This window comes from Stegastes partitus, unplaced genomic scaffold (genome assembly GCF_000690725.1).
Source record: "Stegastes partitus isolate 25-593 unplaced genomic scaffold, Stegastes_partitus-1.0.2 Scaffold2025, whole genome shotgun sequence".
NCBI classification, from domain to species: Eukaryota; Metazoa; Chordata; class Actinopteri; family Pomacentridae; genus Stegastes; species Stegastes partitus.
The window spans coordinates 52,226-77,045 of NW_007579756.1; the positions used below are offsets into that span (position 1 = coordinate 52,226).

The 24,820-nt window shown below is 41.0% G+C and overlaps 1 protein-coding gene across 1 annotated transcript in view; it reads left to right on the top strand.

Annotated features, from left to right (window-relative positions):
- The window catches only part of mad1l1 (mitotic arrest deficient 1 like 1), a 68,728-nt gene extending 50,287 nt beyond the window's left edge, over positions 1–18,441 (top strand). Inside the window, exon 18 of the mRNA XM_008303525.1 lies at positions 15,926–18,441. Within this exon, the coding sequence (XP_008301747.1) occupies positions 15,926–16,075 (150 nt within the window). The 3' untranslated portion in view covers positions 16,076–18,441. The remainder of the gene's footprint in view (positions 1–15,925) is intronic.
- The last annotated feature ends 6,379 nt before the right edge of the window (positions 18,442–24,820 follow it).

Consider the following 24,820-nt stretch of genomic DNA (forward strand, 5'->3'; position numbering starts at 1 on the left):
TGGTGGCCACGATTGATGTCTTGAACGGCCGCAACAAAGAAATCAACGTATGGCAAAAGCTGAAGTCTATGCAACTGAAAGCCACTGAAATATTTTCGGTTCGTTATGAAACTGGCAGGAAAAATTAGACCATGGTGCACTGCTGCAGTCTTGGTAAATAATGGGAAACATTACTTTTGTCAGATAAATTCTTAAGATTAAGGTTTGTGTTGCTCTCATTTGTAACTCAGTTGAGCAACTTTAGTTGAGTCAGACCAGTTTAAAAAAATAGGAGGCACATTGTAGACAATCAAGCCTTACAAGTTGTGTCTCTGTAAGTAATCTCCCAAAGCAGACCCACTGCTGGGCTTACACACCTCTGCTATTGATTAGCTCATTAACAAATAAACAAACACGCACAGAGCTGTGCTCTCCACAGCAGTCGCTAAAAACTTCTAGATGTTCTCTATCGACTGACTTTTCGTTCTTTTTTCATTTCTTTCCTTGCCTCCTTTGCGCTCTCTCACTCTTTCTTCACTTCCTTGACACTCTCTCCCTTGACTTCTCTCCCTAATGAAAAGAAAAGATAGAATCTCAGGCCAGCTCACTAAAACGTACTCCCAATTAACTGTCAACCTTCTCACCACAAAGATGGAGTGAAAGAAAAATGTATGGAGAGATAGTAGATGGTAGGTGATATGTGGACAGAGTTGGAGCAATGAGAAAGTACCTTATGAAAAAGCAAAATAATCTGTGTCTGTATGTGAGAGTGGGCGAATAAAGAGCACAGTTAATAAAGTACAGTTTATGAACACTGTCGAGTTTTAATGACCTGTCTCTGTTTTATCAGCCACTTGGGAATGATTAACGCCACACAAATGTGTGTTTGCCTGTGAGCGTGTGTGTGTAAGACAGATTGTAAGCCATCTCTGCTTGGATAGCTCAGTCATTTGTCTGTTGTATCTTAATTCTAAAATAACTTTAGAGCCCAGCTTGACTGTCAGAGTCGCTGGTGGCGACGGCGGTCAGGAGCTCATGCAGTGGGACCCAGCTGGGCCGGTAGCCAAAAAGGTTTCTGGTGCCACTCTTTGTCACCCAGTGATAAGCCTGTTATCTTCTCCTCTTTTCTGACCAGTCAGATTTAACGGCACAGAGTGTCAGGCTGGTTTTTGTGGCAGACAGTGTGACAGCTACTTAAAATGATAAGGACCAATAAAGGTGGTGTATTTTCTTTTTTAACCATTTTTATTGATTGAAGAATGAAGTAGAAAGAGCGAGCCCATTTTAAAGTGAATGGCAGCGAGCGCACGTTTATTTCCCACAACAACACTATTGACAACACCCAGCAGGGTGTAGAAATATCAATACAGCTGTTTTTTAAAAAGGAGGACAGTTAGAGAATAGTCCTATTTATCATCACGGTTATGCCTACACTTTGCCTGTTCTGACTCTTGTGACTCTCAAACAGAGACACACCAATACTGCTTTTTTTCATACCAATTCCAAGTATTTAGATTTGGGTGCTTGCTGATACCAAGTACTTATATAAGTACTAAAAATAGTGCTGAATTTCTGCTATTAAAACCACAATTATCATAAAAAAGTGCAGAGACTGCACCTCCTTTACCTTGGTTGGTGTGTGAGCCCTGAAACTGCTTTGCTTGTAGTACAAGTAGCATGAAATCCTCATCAGTCAACTGTGCTGTTAAGCTGCTGAGAAATATCAGCAGTGAGGCTGAAGCGTCCTGTAATGGGCTACAAATGTGATTTTTCACAAAGTCGTGCACTTCTGGTAAGACAGCCTCTGTGATGTGGTGACGGCGGGCATCTCATGCTTGAGCCTCAGCACGCTAAAAGGGGAATGCAGCGATCTCCGCTTGGTTATCAACGGCAGCGTATTGGTTAAGAGCTTCGAGCCGTTTTTCATTACCATCAGATTAAAGGAAAGGAGTGCATGCCTGAAAGGGGCTCCTGTTATTTTACACCCTTCGGCTTGTCTCTGGATGTGAAGTTAGACTGCAGAGAGTTTGTTGCTGTCTCCCAAAACTAGCAAAACACCTTGAAGCCTGTGTTGGGTTGGGTCTTCGATGGATTGGGTCGAAGGTTTTGTGAAATTGCTTGTGTTAAAAAGTCTCACAACAGCTGACATATCTCTTCATCTGCGTACCTGCTTTACCAACACGAGGTTAGCTTAATGTTACTGTGAAGTCGTATCAGGCGGCCTCATTTCAACAATATGTTGACGCATGAGCACACGTTTTTATCCAAACAACAGACACAGGTATCTTAACATCAGTGCAGATCCTCTCAGGTAGGAGCAGCATTGGTCTCCAATTACACAATGCACATGCATGAGTACATCAGCCTGGAGAGTTTTCATGGCACAGTTTTCATGGTGTTTCCACTTTGTCCTGTTTATTTGCACATTCGTAGTGCAGTCATGCTACATAAATCTTAGAAGAGTTGGTTTATAATTTAATGCACAACAAATCAGAAATCAAGCCAAATGCTAACGTCTGAACTAAATTTCTACGATACCTTACATAATAACTGCTCTGTTGGTTGACAAATATTCAGCTCAAGCCTCTTCAGAAGGGCTTTGAAAAACATTGTTGGATGAATGAGGAGACTTCAAAAAATGCCCCCCTCAGTTTTCAATTAACATGTCCAGCTTATTGCTGACTCAATTTGCCACTTTACATTATCAGGCAACTTCCCCGAATACTGTAACATCTGTAGTCCTTTTGGGAAGATAATTCACTTTGTGCTGAAGCTCTGTAGTATGCCTATTTTTAGCTGAATCTGATGAAACAAGGTCATGATGCAGACTAAAGACCCATGAGTTACAAGAAATCTTTCAAGATAAAGCTGAGCTACTTTGAGTTTGGGGAGAAATGTTTTTGTGTACTTTATGCTCAAAAAATTCTAAATGCAGCATCGAATACCTGTACATTATGTCTTGTGTTCCTGTTGTACATCGTTCCTGTTTTCTAGAATTTCTCTGTGTGTCTGTGCGCTTGTGCTCACGTGTTTTAGACACAGCGTTAAGTGCAATAAAAATGAAAGTAAAAAGGATGGATGAGTGGGTGTTTGAAATATTTTGGGAAAAGAAGGAAAGCTTGCTGGGACTGAATTTCACTTTGCTCACTGACTGAAACAAAACACTCACTGATGTATCGCTGATAGCTATGAAGATAAACATGAGCGAAACACTAATAAACAGTAAACACAAAGGCTGATGGGAATACAAGGGTGCATAAATTAACTGCATTTTTTAGTGGCTATGACTTCATGTACTTAAAGCTTCAGAGACAAATCTTGGAGTTACAATCCCAGAGAAAGACGAGAATGTTGATTCTGATTTCTCCTGACAGTTTCCTGTCCTCCTTGCCCTCGGGGTGTGTATGTGTGTGTGTGTGTGTGTGCGTGTGTGCGTGTGTGTGTGTGCGTTTGCGTGCCTGCTCTTGTCGGCATCACTAGCTCCTCTGGTCAATGTTCAGAACATATGTCTGCTGTCTCCATGGTAACATGATACATCACAACCTCACATAAGTCCACCTGAGGTCATGAGTAGTCCTGAGTCGCAGAAGGCTGCTCCAGCGCTGTCACGGACTCACGGTTCACACATTAGTGCTGTCTTCATAACTTAGTGTTCGTCATCTACTCGCTGACTTTATTGGCACGTACAGCTTTGATGAGTTGGACTGTCGTGTATCGACGTCGGCTTACACGAGCACATGGCCTCGTGGATGTGTCGGTTCGGCTGTACGCTACATAAGAATAAATCCCATGAATGGATGCTATTGATGCCTTTTTTTTGGGTCTGGGCTGAAATTGAAAATGGAAAGTAAGTGAATAAATCTGAGGGTGTGGAGTTGGACCTGGTGAACTCTGCAGACCTCTGTTGTCCACCCCTCTTCTCTGCTTGAGGAAACCTGCTTAAGCCTACATTAGCCTCCAGCATGACACATGAACTCAGACTGAACTATCCGCCGTCACGCTGCATTGTGGGTAATGTAGAGATGGTGACAAGGAAGAATGTGTGGACTAAAAATAGTCAATATCTCTGGTTTCTCCTGCATCTGTTTTTCTTTTCCTTCTCTGTCCTCTGTTACACTGATAGTGTTGCAGAAGTGCATTACCAAATCAGTCAATTACTTTCAAACTCTCTGCTCACTTTTGAAGTAAAGATAAGCGAAATGCTAAGCTTGCACTACAGTATAAGCACCGTGTGATGCTGTGAATATTTTCTGTGCCGCTGTTCTACAGTAACATGTTTTCTTACTTTCTCTTTGTAACTATTATTACTCTTTAATACTTGTAATTAGCAACCTACCCAACACGGGTCACTTTTACACACAGACAGTGTACAGAATTGTATTTATTTTTAACACTGTGATGTAGTTTTGAAACTCAGTGTAGGATGGTTTTTGTTTCCAAGTCTGTTCATGCATATCCTGTACACCTCTATATAAATCTTCTGTTTAAAACATAGTTGCTATTTCAAATTTTTCTCACATAATGAAGGTGGTAGAGGGGTTGTTAATACTACCAAATTAAAACCATGAGGCCATATATATAATAATTAAAGTTACTGTAATGGTCACAATCAAAATAATAAGCATCTTTATTACTATAACGCTTTCCAAAACCGGAGTTACAAGCTTCTTTACAAAATAGTGCAACAGCTAAACATTCAAAAGCAACAATTATGCAACCAGGCTTGAGACTCCACATAACGATGAATCCCTGAGGCTGAGGATTGGTCTGGTGACTCGTGATTTGGGGCTAAATGATTTGAGAAAGAATTTCTAATTAAATTGTTATTAGGGGATAACAAAGCTCCGTGTGCGGCTGAGGTTTTTCCACAATTCAGTTTTTAATCACATGGCAGCTTGCCTAATTTGCAACAGGAAAATATCTCGCTCATGTTATTTCTCACAAGCTGTACACAACATTTAAGGTTGTGATATTCAACTTCACCAGCTGCGATGAAAGCTGTCCTCGTGGTTGTTGTTAATTAACATTAGTTTAGAGGACGGGCTATACGACAAAATGGTATTTGCCGATTATTCTTCTGCCACTCGTGCCGTCATTTCTAATAATGTAAAGTAATAATTATATTGTAGCTCTTGCAATTTAAAAATTGCTGTCTTTCAAATTGCACTTTCAGAGTAAACATAATTTACTTTAAGACCTAATGTGCATTATAATTTACACTGTGATGGTAGCAGCTGATTCCACCTCCGTAAACTGTATGAATTAGTGAGAGGAGCTTTTAATAATAGAAACCCAAAATACTGCAGCCTCACAATATTCAGGCCAACAATGCAAAGTTTTCTTGAGATAAATGTTGATACGATATGAGTGCACCTGAGATGTAAAGGATTTATTTATTACATGCACAAAATCCTTGAATTAATGGCCAAACAAAGTCTGGACAGTAGAGGCTTTAATTTAGCGATTCCAACAAGGTGCGTTGCTCATCCGCCCAAAACTACGTTCATACCAGTGAATACATCCAGTTAGCACACAATATCACTGCCAGTTCACATAATATATGGAAAACTCCACTTGTGTCTGACCTCAAAATTCTAACAACAAACTCTTGTTTACCAGCCCAGTTTGTTCAGTTTCGAATCCTGTCTGAATTGCACACTGCTTATAATGTTGTGCATTGTTAGAGCTTATTGTTGCTGCATATAAATGTTTCTCCTCCTCAGCTGAGATGTATTGCTTGGAATTTTATTGGTGAAAAGTCTAGCTATGGATGGGTTCTCGTGTGTGACAGGTCAAGCTTGGGATGTAAATTTTCAAAGATAATTTCCTGAACTGATAGTCCACCACGTTAAAAGTCAGTAATCGGATAGTCGTTGATGAAATATGGTGGAAGTTTGTCATAAGTGGATAAAATCATCTTTAACCACTGACATTTAATGTTTGTGACTTGGTGACATCAGGAATCTGAAGATAACAGTTAAAGGTTACTAAATTAGAAATCAAACAGCAAAATGAATGACTTAATTTAAAATTTCTGTTCAACAATTGGCCTGTCAAAATGCAAATTATACAGCACAGCAAAGTCACAGCCACAGTAAATAAAATATAACGTTACTAATCGCTTCACAGCAGTTTGATATCAAAATAATTCTCATGATCTCAATGATGGAGTGACTTGTTCACTGAAGTTAACACTAATCCAGCTGCTGGAAACAGCTGCTAAGCCTCAACAGATGTCCACAAATAGTGACACAGTAACTTTATCAGTCTCAGGAAATCTGTCAGTATTTAATGTCACATCTAAAATACGTTTATACTCGGAGCACAGCGCTGCCGATACACTTCATCACTCCAGTTTGAATGTTGTTGGAAGCATGTAATCAGAGGCCTGCTGCTCCTGAGCGTTTGCAGCGTTAGCAGCTACAGCTGCTGCCTGCTGACAGACCCCCAGCTTTCTACCTGTGGTAGCATTTTAAAGTCCTACTTTAGCATTAGCATGAGCCTCAGGTAGCTGGCTACAGCAGATGGCTCTCTGACACCTTTTACGCTGCAGAGTTCATTAACATTACTGCCACATTTAGCAATTAGTTATTCAGCAGGGAGGTGCGCTCGCTTTATCGACCCTTATGGGCTATCAGCACAAACACCTGTAACTCCGTCTCATTGAACAGTGAGAGACTCCAGCTGGTGGCACAACCAGGCACTGCAGCAAATCTGCAATACACTTGCATGCATGTGCCTTGTTTTTTATTTTATTTGTTTTATTGAACCTTTATTTTACCAGGTAAGTCAATTGAGAGCTGGTTCTCATTTTCAGTAACGATCTGCCTTATTGTTTTTGTAGATTTTCAATTGATTAACTTATCAACTGCATTTAATCAATTAAGAATTCATCATTAACATCCCTCGTTTGATAACTGATTATACTTTCAGGAGTATATAATTCTGGAGTCTTTCTGACCTGAAAATGCCAAAATTTTGAAATTGGTAATTGATCACAGCTGATAATTGTCAATAGCACAGTTAGCATCTATTTAGCACCTCGTTAGCTTTTCCTCTGGTTTTATCAAAAGGTAAAAAGAAAAGTTCAGAAAAAGGAAGTCAAGGCAAAGACAAGAGAAATCCCCAAAAAACACCAAAAACAAATTACAGAACAATAAAGAGTTATGCAGTGTTTTAACTTCCAGTTGCATTTTAAGCTGTGAGATGTCTTTTATTAACAACTGTAACTAATTCCATGTTTTATGTATTTAAGCTACTGAGAATCAGGTTAATTACAGTTAAGGTGTTGATCTTGCTACTCACAGAATTCTTTTGTTAAAAGATTTATGTAGTCATTAGTTATTTTTGCTCAGACACATGATCAGTGCCTTAAAATCAGTAAACAAAGAGCTGATTAGACCATAAATATGGATAGAATTGCTGCTATTTAATTATTTTTGGTGGGAGCTCAACATCATCTCTCTGACATCCTTCTCCCGACTCCAGAAAAATGCCAAAATCTGCATTTAAATTGAAAGCTAGTCATCTGCATATTTCTGATTATTCAATTAATTTGCCGTCTGTTTTTTCAGCCCCACCAATCAGCTGCTGTGCCATCCAGTGGATCTGCTCAGTGTTGATGAGACTGCTGTTGATGGGACAGTGGTGTGTATGTGTGAATACTGTACGCGTGTGGGGAGGCTGGTGGGCGAAGGCGAAATGTGAAAAGAGGCGTGAGGTATGAATGAGAATGGAATTTTTGAAATTCTCTGCATTTCTGCGACTGCAGTGAGATGAACTGGATAAAGATTTATGCAGCAGAGGAAGGAAAGAACTCGGCGGAGAGGGACGGTGAAGAACAGTCTGCTCATTAGCAGTGGAGAGCAAAGGCAGGTCAACTGATCTGTGAACTGCATGTCACCGCCTCAATATAGAGCCATCAGTCACATCACGTATACACACATAGCCTTGATTTCAACAGTGCAATTGCAGAGCAGCTCGCCTTGTCCGTAATGAGAGCAAAACTGTCTTTAAGCTTTTCAGCCATAAAGGACTTGAGGAAGTGGAATATAAATTGTAGGGGAGTGGTGATTAATCATTATCTTCCCACCACATACTTGTCTCTTAACTTTCAAACAGCTGTGCCAATCACAGTCATTCATAATAGAAACAGCTCATCAAATGCAAATGAGAGTGCAAAAAGCTTCGCTAAGTAGGAAAAAATGGCATTTGTTGTCTGGTGGACTGGCAGGAGCACAACAAAACTGATTGCAGAAGCAAAACATTTACCTTTTTAAAGTTGAATTTGGGCCTGTGAAGGTGCCATCTTCTTCTTTTTCCTTTTTGGTGGAGATTTTACAACACAGTGATCCACGATTGATTTGTGCTGTTAAAGTGGGACAAAAGAGAGTAGAATAGATCGCAACTACATGCAACATTAATGTTTCTGGGGTCAAAACTATGAGAGGATAAATACTTTATTAAGTCATTCAATGGCATCAATCAGGACCGTTTACCTGTGACTGTCTGGGTGGAGGTGTGGGCTTTTTTTTGTGTGAAAAGAAAACCTGTTCAGCAATTCACAATTATAAAATTTAATTAAACATATTGTTGCATATTTCAACCATTTAAAAATTAAACGACACTTTAGCCAAGTAAATTAGTAAAAGGACCAGGCACCTTCCTGCTGCCCCTGGTAACCCTGAGATTGTTGAAGAGCAGAGGGCGGCAGATGGAGGTTAGAGAACGAGAGAGACAGAGAAACGAGTTAAATCAGGCTTCGGCCACACAGACTACACTTGTTAGCAGGATCATTTTATCACTGCTTACGTTCTTCTTCCTCTGATTTGCTGATATCATCAAAATTTATCCTTAAATTATACGTGTCGATCATCATAATTCTGTATTTCCTCCTCATTTTCATCGAGTTGTTAGTTTGCTTTTGGCAACATATTCTTCAAATAGTCACCTGAGTGACATCTGATCTCAGTGGCATTTAAAAAAAAACACAAATCTCACCACAGGGGAAAAAATAAAAACAATCTTCTCATGTCCTTCTACCTCTGCTGGCATCAAATCACAGCGAATGCAGAGGCAAAGCTTATTTCAAGGTCAGGAGAATAGCAGCGTGTAGTGGCGTCGCATCTTATCTCTGCATTGGCATGACAACAGAGACCTCAGAATTGTGTCTTTGCTTTCTTGTCTGTCATGTGTTTGTATCAAACTGTCTAAGGGTAAGGGTGCCCACCTTTTACTCTGACCCCGTCTGCATTGGGAGAGGAGCGTGATTGTCATTCAGGCAGTATGCAGCTCCTTGGTTGGATGAGGTCACCATAAAGCCCCGCCCTGCATCTCAAGCCAGGAAGTATCGATTTCCTTTAATTGGATAGACAAATGAAAAGATGAATGGGATAGCACTTCTCCTCTCCATTGTTGAGCTCTGTCCTTCTAAGATTTTGTGCACAAGTTGTTAAATTCTTCCCCCCCATCTCGAGGAACCAGATTTCCTTCATTTCTGTCTGTTTTTGTGCTGGGATGAGGTTGATGTCACCTTGTCGGAGGAATCTGTGATATTGGTATTTACCTCAGCCTCACCTTGCATTTTATCTGCATCTCGCTCCCCCTGCTGAGTGGGGGAAATCCAGTTATTTTCAAACGTAAACAGAACCTTGTTGTTTTCATAAAGGTCATATATTGTTTAAAACACTTTTTAGAGAAGCGTGAATATGCAAATATGCATTGATAAGGTCAGTATTTGAATAAAGCTGATTTGAAAAAGTAACTCTCCCCCTGACCTTTTATTAACTTCTTTAGAATTTTCACCTGGACAAAGGAAGAGAAACGTGAAAATACATCCAACAAGTACTGCCAAAGTTATGGCCTAGTGGGTCATGTTTGTTTGAGTTATGCTTCTCTTTTAACCAACAAAAGTTGAGTTTTATCCTGCCATTGCGTATTGTAGAGCAGTCTCATTATGAAGCATGGTGTCTAATCACAAAATGTTAATGGTTAGTCTAGCCTTAATAGTGACGAGAAGCAGAAATGACTCATCTTCTCCATCTGTACTCCGTTGCAAGATGTTCTACCATACGTGTACAGAATCGTTTATTAGTGCCAAGTACTTGAGTAGGCAGATCAGACAGAGTAAATACAGCACAGTGTATTTACAGTCATTTAGGGAGCCAGGTATGCGACCTTGTGAATCATTAACAGAACAAGCTCGCTAATTTAATTAATATATTCATTAAATCAATTACGCACTGACATTTATGTAACAGCTGTCGATCAGTTAAAGAGTGCTTTCATTTTTTTTTTTTCAGCATTGGCCCGTGTTTTACCATCATGACAGTTGATTTTATTATCGTGTCTCATTGTTCATTATTTTTTTTCACTTTAGCTTTTAGTACCTCCAGTTCCACGAATTAAATTTAATTAAAAGTACCTCTCTAGTCATTGATTACCCCGAAAAACTCATCTCCATGTATCAAAGTTAAAATGTTTAGATTTTGCCTACAAGTCAGTCAGATGTAAGTGCATGCCATCTCTTCGTTTAGAATGCATAGATCTATAAAGCCCCTGCGTTCCTCACCCTTCATTGTCCTGCAGTACAGAAAGGCAAGCTGTAATGTCAGAGTCATTTAGCCACACATGTTGTAGCTGAATGCCAAGTCTGAAAAAATCAACAGTCATACAGAATGCCCCACCCTGTAGTACAATGCAGGTTCACGGTAAAAGTTCTCCACTGTGTTGACTGTTATTTCACTCTTGATGAGTCTTTCAGTGTATAACAATCAATATATCAACATGTTAACAAAGAATAGACCTTTATTCTGTCTGCTAAAGGTGGTCTTTAACAAAGATTGCCACCCTGACAGAACACAGACATTATACAACACTATTTTTACGCTGGTCGGACACAAAAACACAACAACCTGTGATTTCCTGATTTTTTTGGTGTTTTTTTTAAATTCATTTATTTTATGGATAGCTGGCTAAACGGGTTAGCAGCATCGCCCCGCAGCTAGAAGATCCCCGGTTCGGACGCCCGGGATCTGTCTGTGTGGAGTTTGCATGTTCTCCCCGTGCAGCGTGGGTTCTCTCCAGGTTCTTCCTCCCACAAGGTCCAAAAACATGTTGAGGTTAATTGGTGATTCTAAATTGTCCGTAGGTGTGAATGTGAGTGTGCTTGGTTGTCTGTCTCTAAGTGTAGCCCTGTGATAGACTGGTGACCTGTCCAGAGTGTATAAATAATGCATGGATGGATGAATAACTGGCTAAACAGCAACTATGCTATAATGATGGAGGAAACTCTCTTTTAGCCTTCTCTAACATCCCAGGTATGATGCCCAGTATTGTTGTAGACCATCTGAATATAGTGGACAGTGCTCATGTGGATGCAATGAAAAGTACAACATCATTACACATATCATCACAAGTAAGGCCCTGGGTTGTTAACACTGTGCACCAGCATGCTTTGGTTGCTATTCCTTCAATACATGAGGTGTAGATAGTCAAGGATTCTCATCTCAACCATCGGTGATCCAATTGCCCTGAAAAATAGCAGCATTCAGCATTTCTACTTCAGAAGGTATTTTTCTTCTCAGTAGAAACATATTATTAAAGCAACAAGGTTGTGACAGCTTTATTTACTGTTACGAGTATATGGGCGCCTGAGAAGTGGATTGAAGCTTCCCTTTTCACTGTAGTATTGATATACCACAAGGCTGCTGTGTAAATGAAAACATACAGACAGAAAAATGTACATCCTGTCCATAAGAATCTCTAGAACTTTCACATTGTCCATGTTACTGCCAATATCTCTGCCTGGAGAATAAAGAGAATTACACAGTGCAAAGAACCACCACTAATGTCCTGATTTACATGTCTGAGTGTTTATCGGATGGCTCACCAGTGGATCCTCGGTAACATTTTGGCGTTTCCTTGACTTTTCCTATAGCGCCACCATCAGGTCAGAAATTTAGTTTGACCCATACTTGAATGCCAGAATTTTTAGGTAATGTGTTGTGCTCTTCTTAGATATGTATAATAAAGGCTAGATGTCTTGTCCACGCTGCCGACCAATGGAATCGCACGGCCACACTGGCGGCCATCTTGGTTCAGTCTGCTCGCTCACCCATAACATTGTGTTGTTGTGGTGCATTTACTTTTTAAAAAACCATGCTACCGATTTTCGGTTTGGTTTGTTATAAACGTCAGAGGTGTAGTTATAACACTGCACATATGGATAATTATGCTACACTCTCACGGCCAGCAACAATTAGTATTTTAATTGCTTAGTATTTTATTTGTATTTTTGTCATTTGAATTGTAGCCACGTTAACAACGTTTGTAAGAAACCAAACTGTTTGTAAATCCGTCAAGATTTCAGTAAGAGTATTTACGTTTGTGCAGATCACTCACCGTCCTTCACGTACAACAGGTTCCGCCAGAGAGCTGCCCTGAATCAAGATGGCCGACGGGTGATCCCATTCGAAACGCCACCTTAAGACATCTAGCCTTTATTATACATATCTATGGTGCTCTTATCATGGTGCTGCCAGTGGCCATCTAGTCCACCGTTATGATCCACACTGGAATGATTTGAACTATTGGCTGATTGCGGATACAAGCGAGCAAAATGAGCTTCATCCACGGGGGGGCTGGGCTCGGCTTTAGAGTCAGGTCGAGGAACTTGAGCGTCAGGAGGGAGCTCAGAGTAAAGCTGCTAATTCGTTGCATTGAAAGCAGCCGGGCATCTAATTAGGATGCGTTCTGGGTGCCTTGGAGCTTTTCCAGGCACGTCCAACTGGGAGGAGACGTTGGGGTAGACCCAGATATCGCTTGCCTGCGAACACCTTCAACCCCCCACGAGGAACTGTAAAGTGTTCTTCAGGAGAGAGAGATACACCCCCAATGTTTTACGCTGCTTGAAACCTCACATAGATGCGAGGCCTCAGCCATGAGCCAAGGCTGCTCGTTTTTTGAAGCGCCCAGATCTAAGCGCAGATAAATAATTTAAAAGCACTGACTGTTTATTTGAATCTTGAGTAAGTTTACTAGAACGCCCTCAGCGACTTTAAAGTTTTATTCTGGTATTGGTGAGTCCAGTTTTATCAACACGAGTCAAAACAGTTTGTCTGCTGACATCACTGGATTCCCCTTCATCCCTCCACTGGCTTGTGTTTCACTTTAGTGCTCTCTCATCTCAGACCAGAGCACCGCCGCTTCAGTTCGGTGTTTTTACAATCTATCTAAACCTGTGTAACCTTTGTTCCGATACCTGCGTGTGTCCGCATTTGTCCACTTGAAGCACGAATGTTTCGCCAGACAATGAGGCTGTTATTTTAGTTTTTCTTTCCAACTGTGGCAGTCCTCAGAGTCCTCAGCTGCCACAGGCCTCCATCAACTTGTCCACTGTGTCTCACGCACTCCCACGCGTATACACAGTCTGTTCTGAGGACAAACTTTGGCATAAAGAGTTGCAGACAGTTAGATCTCCATGGTAACTGGTCGCAGTGTTGTTGTTTTTTTTTGATGTGTGTGTTCCATGTTCCCGAAGCTGCAGCGGCTCCTGGAGACGTGTGTGCAGTCGTGATGAGAGCAGTGGCTTGAGGATGTGGTATAGCTTTCAGACAGCTGCACAGGGAGGGAAAAAAAACACCAGGGACCATCAGGGTAATAAAGCCAGAGATTGAGGCGGCTACATGGAGCGGCGGGAAGTAGTCATGAGAAGAGTGGCGTGGAAAGAAAAGCCTTGAAATTGCCTCCCTGCAATGTCCGGATCGATGTAGTAAAGATTCATTTAGAACGAAATCAAAACCACATGTGACGATTGATGTTTGACGACTGGAATAGAAGCATGTTGTCGTAAGGTGTCCCGATGTGACAATGTTTGACGGACATCTAGGCGCTACAACTAATGCTCTTGCGGCCATCGTTTATAAAAAGGTGATGTGTCTATGTGAGATAGTTCTTTTACTAAGTGTTCACTGTAAAAGTTGGTCCGTTTAGAGTAAGTCACATTGGTACCGGTATCTCTGGGACCCAGAGGATGAATACTTCCGACTCAGTCAAAGTCAGTCCATTAAGTGTCGTCCCTGCAGGTTGTGCTCTAATTTAGGAAACGAGTGATTGGAGATGCTTTGAATTACGGGACAGCCTCATACCACCTCTACATCTATCCATACATTCAACCCCGAGGAAGCAACTTCTATTTTAATAAGACAAATGTTTCACGTTTGATAACTTCTTCTTTTATAATGACCAATTTAAAGACAGGAAAACGCATTTAATCTTGAAAGTACCACCACAGACCTGCATCACAGTGGTCTCGCGGTCTAAGGCGCTTACCACATAACCGCAACGAATCCGGCTCGATGCTTTTGTTGCATGTCATCCTCCCTCTCCTTAATTTCCTGTCTGCATCCGCTTGGTGTCACATTATCAAAAATTAACCCCCACAAAAAAAAAAAAGAAAGACAAAAGAAAGGGCATTGGCACTAAGGTTATCTGAGCTACCTAAAACTGTATTATAGCACTCACTCCCCCACTTCAAATATAAAAAAAATACTGCATTCTTGTCTTTCTGTTATATTTCTTATCGTGCTCTCCTCTTACTTTGTAGCTGGCAGTAGCAGCGAGCACCACAGATCTGCATATTGGTCTAAAGTGCAGAAACACTTGATTTTATAGAGAAAAGGGTAAAGAAAGAACTTTTAAGAAGTGCTGTTGCAATGAACACTAAAGGCTGAAACCACTGGTATTAACTGAGAGTTAATAGTATAATAAAGTGACTACACATAGAATTTTCTAACTCAAACAAGGGGATTTATTGTTGCTTTAGTTCTGTAATAAGGCACATTTTAAATGAATCTGAATCAAGATCGCTGTTATGTAACGTAACTTACGTCACACAAACTCTTCCGAAGTTAAATTTCTCCGAGCGATGTTCGAGCTCCGCCTGTCTTCCAATGTTGGTGCATTTTTTTGTACGTTTTGCAAAAGAACACCGTCGAAACAGCAAGTCATCGTCGCCGTCTCTCCTAGGAAACTTCTCATACTGCGTTTAGCCTCGGTTAAGCATTGTGCAGTCAGCTAGCAAATGCCATTAGTTCAGGTATCCTCTCCTCTCAGCCATTAGAGATTTGCGACTGTTCACACAAAAGTGAACAGCCGAGTTCACCTCAGCTGGTTGTGTGAGAGGATGCACACTAATTAGTTTATCAAATAAGATTTACTGATTTTATTTTGCAACTTCTGCAGCACTATAAAGACTTTTCTGTTTTCAAACGGTAATCAATTTGTAAAGTCATATTATACAGATTTATTTCCATGTTAATTTGCTCCAAATCCCACTTGTTGGGTTCGGAGTTGTCTCATCAGTAAAAGTGTCCGTATGGGAAATCACGTCGTGCAGTATTAAATCTTTCTCTGTTAATCTTCTCTCATTCATTCTTTGTGACTTCTGGTCTTGGGTTTCTTATTAAATTACTTTTCTCAGTATTTTCCCTTTGCCCTCCGTTTTATAAGCCTTTTGAAGATACTTGTCAAATAAAAAGATCTGTGTCTCTGACACACATTGGCACAGGACATTTCTCAGACGTCTCAATATCTTCCCAGTATGTCATGGGACTCTGCTCCTCACTACCTTCCACCCTCCGTGCAATGCTTTAATTACTTTATTCCTCGTTTCCCTCATCCCTTTCTCCTTCACTCCATCGCCCCGAGCTGCTCCTCATTCCCTTTAATTAATCCACACAGATTTAGACACCTTCACCCTGCTGTGAATGTGTACACACACACACACACACACACACACACACACACACACACACACACACACTTGACAATTCCCAGTAGACAATAACAACTTTAAGTGATCTTGCTTCACTTTGAAAGTTTTTTCTCTGTAAATGAACGTAGTAGGAAACCGGGCTCTGACACTGTGTGTTGTCTTTTGATTCAGGGCTCCAATGGAAGCATGCAGCTCATGGAGACGGAGTTCTCTAAAACTCTGGGAGAGATGGTGGCTCTTCATCTGCATCACCAGAAGAGCATCCCAGCGTTTCTCTCCGCAGTGACCCTCGACCTCTTCAGCCGACAAACCACCATCTGACCACATTTAACAGCATCTCAGACACAGGTGTAAAAATTTAACATGAGACTAGTTTTGTTTGTAAATTTCCCTCCCCGTCTGCTTCTTCTTTGGTTTTTTGTTTTTTTTTCTCCTCCTGTCTCATGAAATATTCACAAAGTGTTCAAAATGTCCCGGTATTTCTCAACAGCTCTTACATATGAATAGTGCAGTGAGTGCTGTGTTGTGGTGGGTGATGGAATACTTCCATCTTTCATTCAAAAGGCTAAGAAAGGATCTTGGTACCCCTATTTGTACGCTGAATATTTCATCAATGGAACCTTAAGGAAAACATTTCTTCTTAACAGAACAAAGTCGTCATGAAAATGACACACAAAAGCCACTTATATTTGCATTGGGAGCATGTTTCTTACTGTTGAGCTGTGTGCAGCAAAAGAAACGTTTGTGTTGTTTTATTCTGCCTTTTGCGTCCTCTCTCTGGGGGCCTCGTGTAAAAGGTTTCATACAGATGCGTTGTGGTTGCAACTAGTGCAAGCAATTTCAAACGCTGCGTTAAAAAGATCATTTAGAATACATTATCAGTTGATTCTTCTTTTTTTTTCTCCCCCATCCGGATCCTAGTTTACATCAAAATCTCAAGTTTTTAAGTTCGTTCTGCCATAGATAAGATGTTCAGATTTTTCTTTTTAGTTAGTTAATTAGGTAAATTATCTTATAAATGATTATGTCCTTAAGCTGAAGATGAACTCAAGTTTCCTGCACTTACCTCTTTTTTGCCCTTTACATTAGAGGAACCAATAAAGGAGAAAGTGAAAAATTTCCACTGCTGTGTGAATATGAAAAAGTAATATTTGAACTAACCTGCTCAAATTCAAAGTTCACAGTGTATCAGCATAGCAGGCAGCGTCATTTACTCAACCAGGGAGCATTTGTGTTACCTGGACCACACATATGCTGTGTTGTACCCAGGAGACCCGTCAGTTCTTTTCATTATCTCTAAATGGAAAAACCCCATTGTTAATCATGACATCAAACCAGACATGTTAATAATTGAATGTCAGTTTATTATTTGCCCTAATAGTCGATCAAAGACATATTAACCATTAAGGTGAAGACGGGGACATGCATTTGAGAAAATGTGTTGTAGATTTGCTGTAGTACCTGGTTGTGCCACCAGGTGGAGCCTCTTACTGTTGGATGAGATGGAGTTACAGGCGTGTTGGCTGACCGCCTGTCAGGGCTTCAGAAAATGAGTGTAACCACGGAAAACCAGTGGAAGACTGCAGCTCGTATATTTAACGCTTTGGATTTTAAGCCAGTCCTTGAATGGCCATTTTAAGTGGCGTCATAATATTTTGGACTTCGGTAACCTTTATCTGATTTAAACGAGCAGATTTTGCAGCAGTAGGTGTCAGTGGTAAAAAAAAACTTTATCATCGTCCAGGAGAGTCAGATGTGTTTTGTCCATTTAAACACTTGTCTGATTATTGATTATTAACTTGACAGGCTATAGGTTTGACTGTAGGTTAATGAGATTGACAACAATGTGAGAAGTAAATGTGTGGAGTCATTGATGGAGAAACCATGGACAGGCCTTTTGAAGAGGTGAAAGCGCTTTACAGCGACTTTATCACGAAGCAAACGAGTCACCTGTCACTCAGCTAGTGTGAGAATGAAAGGAGCCGTGTCAATTTTACGGCATTATACTAGTTTTTCTCTTTCTGCAGACACTGGAGTGTCATGAAGGTGGCTCACGACTAAGAGAAGACACATGCGAAACAGCAGAGAAGCTTTCATGTTTGACATTTCGACATTTGTTGAAACTGAAAAGGCCTTTACTGTGGGAGCATTTTAGATTCTGATGAACGATGAATTATTCCTCTTGTGAATTTAGCTAATGTTGTGTCTTTGCGTGAACACAAGGCGAGGGAAGTTTCTCGGCGGCAATAATGCGAATAGGCAGAAATAAACATGGGGTGAAGAGGGACGCATGGGAGCGATCCAGTGATGCTGAGAAACAAAAGGAAGTGAGCTGAGAATAAAGCCACATATCACAGCAACAATAGGAGAAGTCCAGCTGGTGCTGCCATATGTCTCCTGAGAAAACACATTCTCCTGTACCGTACACGCCACATACTGTCCTTGTTTTTTTTCACACGCTGTTACATACGCAGCACATCCTCCATCGCACCCCACAGCTCTCGACTGGAGGTCATATTTTAGAGGCTTTCACATAAGCTGTGCAGCACATATTGTACAGATCACATCCTCCTTCAGTGTGCTGTGCTGGAGCTTTATCATTGTTTCCCATTTAACTGCTGTACCTGTTTCCTGTTTTGAATTCGAAATGCAAATGGTGATCAATAAAACATGCTGATTTGAGTCGAGTGACTGTACGTTTTGTTGCACCATCCAACTGTAGTGACTCATCTCTTGTTCCTCCCACCGCAGCAGCTCATCCAGAGGTGATTAAGACACATGTAGTGATTCGATAAGTTGATAGCTTTCACCGCCTTGTTGCATGCGTCCCTGGGTGCTGTGCTGTAATCCTGAACGCAATTCAAAGACCTCTGTGGGGCCGGTGTTCACGCATGTGCAGCGACACCAGCTCTAGAGAAACTGGGGGACACCTGGAAGGAAACCTATCACTTAAATGACCGGTGGGCAGGTGTCTACCCGTGGGCCTAATTTGCCTTTAGACCACATCCAGGCTGGAACCTTGTCTACACAGAAGGTGTGAGTGCGAGCAGCGTGTTAGCGGAGCAGCAACAGCAGCTCCGGTGCACCTTTCCGGAGCGTTAAAATCCTCCCTGGTGTTATTATGAACCACTCTGCAGCGTTTTGTGTCTAATTAGCCTTCACACTAATGGATGTGTTACCCAAACTGGACTTCCTGAATCACATTCATTTTGTCACAGGCTCCTTTTGGTCTGACGTGTACCGTTGCAGGCTTCATTAAAGTGACTGCATTCAGACATCGGACACTTCTACAGCTTCATTTAGACGTACCCACCATGACAGTGATGGAGAGAACTACAGAACATGAGATATTTGTCATACACGTGATCTACAGTATGTAGTAATGCACTAATGAACCAAAGATAAAATCTAAATTAACAGCAAGCTTATTTAACTGTCCCAATGCCTAATAACCTAATTTATTTAGGATTTCCTAAACACTGAAGATTCTGTGTGATATTATTCTAACTATTATGGTACCATATCCCTACAGCTGTGATAAAGCTCTGGACTCAGCCAACAAATGGTTTGACCCTCCTGTTAGTTTTGGGGTCAGTTTGACCCCATACAGTGTTTATTATCTCTAAATAAGTCACAGACATAATGTTTTCAGTTTTATTTAAAAGACTATTTACACATAAACTTTGGGTAACAATTTCCATTATGATATTTTCTGGAAGTTTAGATTGCTGGGGTCAAATTGAATCAGAGGATAAAAGATGTCAGTAGATTTTAAGGTAATAGGAGGGTTAACTGTAGCTCATAACCTGTGACTGTGTGACAGCTCACCTGTCTGAAGTTAAAAAAAAAAGATTTTTAAAGTACAGTAGTGACTCGATAATCCGACCCTTAACAATCCGAACACCTTGCTATCTGACAGGTTTTTAGGAAAAACGAACAAACCATGAAAAATAGCCTTAACATACCGACAGTCTTGGATTATCTGACTGAACAATCCGACAGATTGGCTACGTACAGACTGCAGGACTTAATGCTCAATTTGGACTTTTTGCGAGTTCATTTACATTTCCAATTAAATGCGACTTCTATGTGAAATATTAACAACAGATGACCCTTCAAGCATCAAGCCCTCCTTGTATCTCAACCTCCATCTTGACAATCCAACAGCCTTGATGTCCAACATAAAAGAAGGTTTTACATTTAGTGACGGATTATCGAGTCACGACTGTATATGTCATTTACTATTAGAGCCTGATCAATCCTGTCTCTACGTCAGGGATCATTTATAAGTAATTTTGTTCCTTGTGTGTAATTCTTTGCAATTCTCTTCACGCTCATATGGATCCTGCTGTTCTCTGATGGTGCAGTTACTTGATAAACTCAGAGGAAAGACTCCTACAAACAGCTGGAAGCATCAATCTGAACATTAGCTCTTGTAAATGCTTTTAAAACCTTGACTACATTTATTCCTGGGGCGTCTCTTTAATCTGACCTGTTCTGTCTTCACAGCGGTGAAGGTTTCTTTTTTGTTGTAATAGATGGGACATTTTAGAGCAAAGTGCAGGAGACAGGCTTTCAGGATTTTCAGTCTAACTTTTGATCTCTGACGTGTTTGGATCAGTATTGGTGCTGAAATGTGGGGGAAAAGCCACTTTGCACGTTTGTCGCTTCTGGGCGTAGCAGGTGCTAAACCTACACCTCACTCTTCTTTTTCTAGACTTGCCTGTGATGAAAGTTGCTGATGGTGGCCACAAGATAGTTGCCAGACCAGATCTCCACAGCACTGATGAGTGGTCTGACTCCACCTCATTATCACATTTGCACACAGGGAGGCGAGCACTGTCCTTACAATGGATAATTCACCTAAAGCATATCACTGTATAACTGTGTTTGTGACCAATAAAGGCCTTGAATCCTTAAAGAACGGAGCAGGTCTTATTGCACAATCCAATACTGATTCAAAACTTACCATTTTAAGTGTGAGCTCGTTGTCTCCCACAGCAAAGGAGATTTTTGACAATGGTAGCACACAGATTGGAGAAGAAAGCTACATGAAATGTGTGGTGGAAATGACAGGCCCATAACCAGAGTTTACATCTGGTGGCTCAGATGAGTAGCACAGGACTGGATACTAGTCCTGAAGAATCAGTCAAGCCAAAGAACAGCACTTGTTGAGTAGGCAAAACATAAAGAGGTCAGGAAAGCGCAACAAGACGAGTTAGTGGAGGTAATGAAATGAGACTGACAAATTGTACGTTTTCAATTTCCAGCAGAGAATTGCTGACCACTTTAAGAGATTTTGTTGGATGAAAGAAGAAAGACATTTTTTATTCCTCTGACTAAGCGTGAGCCGTGGCCGAGGCGTGTTTTAAGCGCCGTTTGTCTGTCTGTCAGCAAGATTCCATGAAAACTGGATTTCACGAAACTCGGCCGGAAAGCGGAACGTGGCTGAAATATAAAACCGTCGAATTTTAGTGCAGATCACTTTCTTTAAAATCGTGAACTGGGGCGTTGCACTCTGAGCGCCCTTCTTGTTTTAATTCTCGTGTCCCAGCGAGGCCACCGGGACTCCGCAGAGTGTTGCATTGTGCTCACACAGTGGCCACTGGCTACGGGCTAAAAGAGCAGCTGTGTTTAAATTATCCTTCATTTTTTAAACTTTTTTTTTTTTGCTTTTCATCAATTCAATTCCTGGTTGGCTCCGTTTCACCAGCGAGGATTAAATGACGCACGAGTAATAAAATAAAAGGCAAAAGAAGCACTTTTTTTTTTCCCGTACGTGATGAAGATGAAGTGCTATTTCCACATCATTAGTGGAATGTTACAATCTCGAAATATGTGGACGGATGAGAGGAAAAGAAGCAAAGCAGCAATCCCCTTGAAATGCCTCCGTGGCTGTAATTTTATGCTGTTTGAGTTCTGCCTTCCGAGGAAAAATAGTAAGACCTTCCCCATTCAGTTTCTTTCTTTTTTTTTTCTTTTTTTTTTGGGGCATTTGTCTTTGACTACCTTTTAAACAGCTATTTTCTCCCTGTGCCCCTCGTACTCTCTGCTCTTCCTGCTTCTTTGTGCTCTCTTATTCATTCCTTTATCTTTATTTCATCAGCCTATCATCTCTGAGTCGAAAACAATTAGCACACCCCCTGATATGTCATTAAGTATAAATGAGGTGGTACAGTGAGGATGAAAATGCCAAAGCTGAGCTTTTTAACTCCGCAGCATACATCCGATTTCACACAAACAGCCCCAGTCATCATGAAGCGGTAAACAATCCATTTTGAAAGGCATATTTTAAAAAAACATATAAGCAGCAGATCTCATTTCAAGGCAGCACTAAATCTTTAAACGCAATTCTTGTGCATGATTAATTTATTAAAAAGTATAGGAGAGGCATTTCAACTTCATCTTGGAGCTGTTTTATTTTTTTCACTGCAGAAATATTGATAAGTGAGACCCGCTGAGAGGAGACATCCCCACTACAGAGGAGAGTCTCAGCTGGAAACCAGAGAGGCTTATGGGACAGCGAGAGAGGAGAGAGAAGGGGACCTGTCACTTCTTTCATCTCATCCTCCTTTTCTTCCTGTCTATACCTTCCTCGCTAAACTCTCCGTCTGCCAGTCTCCACTCACGCAGGATGCTGCGTATCGCTTTCTCTGAAGTGAGTCTTTCTCCCGTGTCTTCCTCCAGTCTCCCACTCTCTACCCTCTGTCGAGTCCCAACAGAGAGAGATGGAGCAGCTGTCATGCTTTGGTTCGGATCTGAGTTGCCGTTCCTTGGGTTTCTCCCCTCAAAAGTCGGAGCAACATGACACTGGATTCGCCGAGGAAGACGTGTGAGAGCATTCATGTGCGCGAACAGGGTTGTGTGGAGGGACGGCAGCGAGAAGTCTTTGAATTCAGTGCAACATTCATCTGAATCGCTCAGTTGATTTTAGCTTATGCCCCTCTTTGAAGGGTTATTCCTGCTTATTATATAAATGTTTTCATTAAATAATTGCATAGATCAAGTTGGATGTTGAGATGAAACCAGCTTGCCGGAAAAAAATGGTTTAACACGGCAGGAAACAACTCAAACAAACCCTCGAGTCTAAACTAAATCTAAAAAGACAGTAAACGAGAATTACTTCCCAAACACTGATCAGCCATCAGCTCTCCAGTCTAACTGCGACCTGCTGTGCTTACTGTCCATGTGTGCAGCGTTTTCTCGTGAAATGAGCGACTACCACTGACTTTTAATTTGAAATCCGGTTGGCAATCATAACATTTTACTCTCCAAGTACATTTTTGAGATATGGAAAGACAATAATAGGTTTAAATTAGGGATGCACAATACTGGATTTCTGCTGATGTTTTCCATCTCATTTTGGCCAATTGCTGGTACTAATACATGCACATATTTTGCCCACCTAATTGCAGAGAACATTAAGTCTCCCCGGTAGTGGAATTAACATATTATTATGCCTACTCCTGTCATGATGGCTCACTGGCAGCTGCAGACATACAATACAATGCTTTTCAAAAAGTACCCACCGACTAGACAAAGGAAAAAAAAAACTTCTTCAACTTACTTGTGATACATGCCATATTTGGTTTTGTGTAACATTTTCAGAGAAACCTTTTGCCTGACAGCCGCTATCTGCCTGTCAGTGTTCATTTTGGGTCGATGCCCATGTTTTATTTTAAGGCCATCGTGCATCCTTGGTTCAAATAAACCTCCGGGTTAGGCAAATGTTTATAGAGGAGAATCCGCAGAAGTGTTAAAGTACCCTGTTGTTCTTATGTGTGGCTTAAGTGCTCCCTTGCAGACATGCACACAGACAACTGTAGACACCATGAACACACAGTTGGATTCCACTGGGAGGACTCAGTTACTGGCATCTACGTACAGCTGAAACCAGAAGTTTACATACACTGTATGAAAAGACATATAACCTTTTTGTTTGTTTTCTCACTATCTGACATTAAATCAGACTAAACTTTTCCTGTTTTGGGTCAGTCAGGATTACCAAAATTATTTCTATGTGCTAAACACCAGAATAATGAGAGAGAGATTTTTTTTATTATTTTCTTCAAAGTCAGAAGCGTACATACATTTCCTTAGTATTTGGTAGTTCTGCCTTTAAGCTCTCTGACTTGGGTCAAACATTTCGGATATCCAATTCCCATTCCTCCTGACAGAACTGGTGGAACTGAGTCCGGTTTGTTGTCCGTCGTGCTCCACACGCCTTTTCAACTCTGCCCACAAATTTTCTACAGGATTGAGAGTGTGTTTGAGGTGTGCCTTAAAATACATCCACAGGTGTGCCTCCAGTTAACTCAAACGTTGCCAATTAACCAATTAAAAGCTTCCAAAACCATGACATCATCGTCTGGGCTTTCCCAAATAGTTTTAAGGCATAGTAGTGTATGTAAACTTCTGACTTTGAAGGAGGAAATATAAAACTATCTCACTCACTATTCTGGCGTTTAGCAAATAGAAATAGTTTTGGTAATTCTAACTGACCTGAAATAGGAAAAGTTCAGTCTGATTTAATATCAGATAGTGAGAAAAAAAAACAGGTCATGTGTCTTTTTTTTTAAGTTATTTTTTTGGTCTTTTTGCCTTTATTGTATAGGACAGTCAAGAGAGAGAGAGAGGAAAGTGGGGGAGAAGAATTTGACTTGCAGCAAAGGGCCATGAGTGGGATTTGAGCCCATGGCCGCTGCATTGGGGACTACAGCCCCTGTACATGGGTCACCAGCTCAACTAGTTGAGCTATAGCGGCAACCCAGGTCATGTGTCTTTTTATACAGTTTTTGTAAACTTCTAGTTTCAGCTGTAACTGCTGTGTATGAGCACCACTGCCATTGTCATGTAGTCGTCAGCCCAACATATTCCTGCTGCATGTTGACACCCACAAAGGGATCTGCATGGCCTCATGCACTCTTGTACGTGGGGAGATGGGGACATTTATGTCATGCTAACCATAGTGGACCCTCACGTACTCGTGAATGAACAAAAAATGTAGCTGATGACGTACTGAAGAAGAAGAATGGACTTTGTGAGGCCTTGTCATAAGCAACGTCC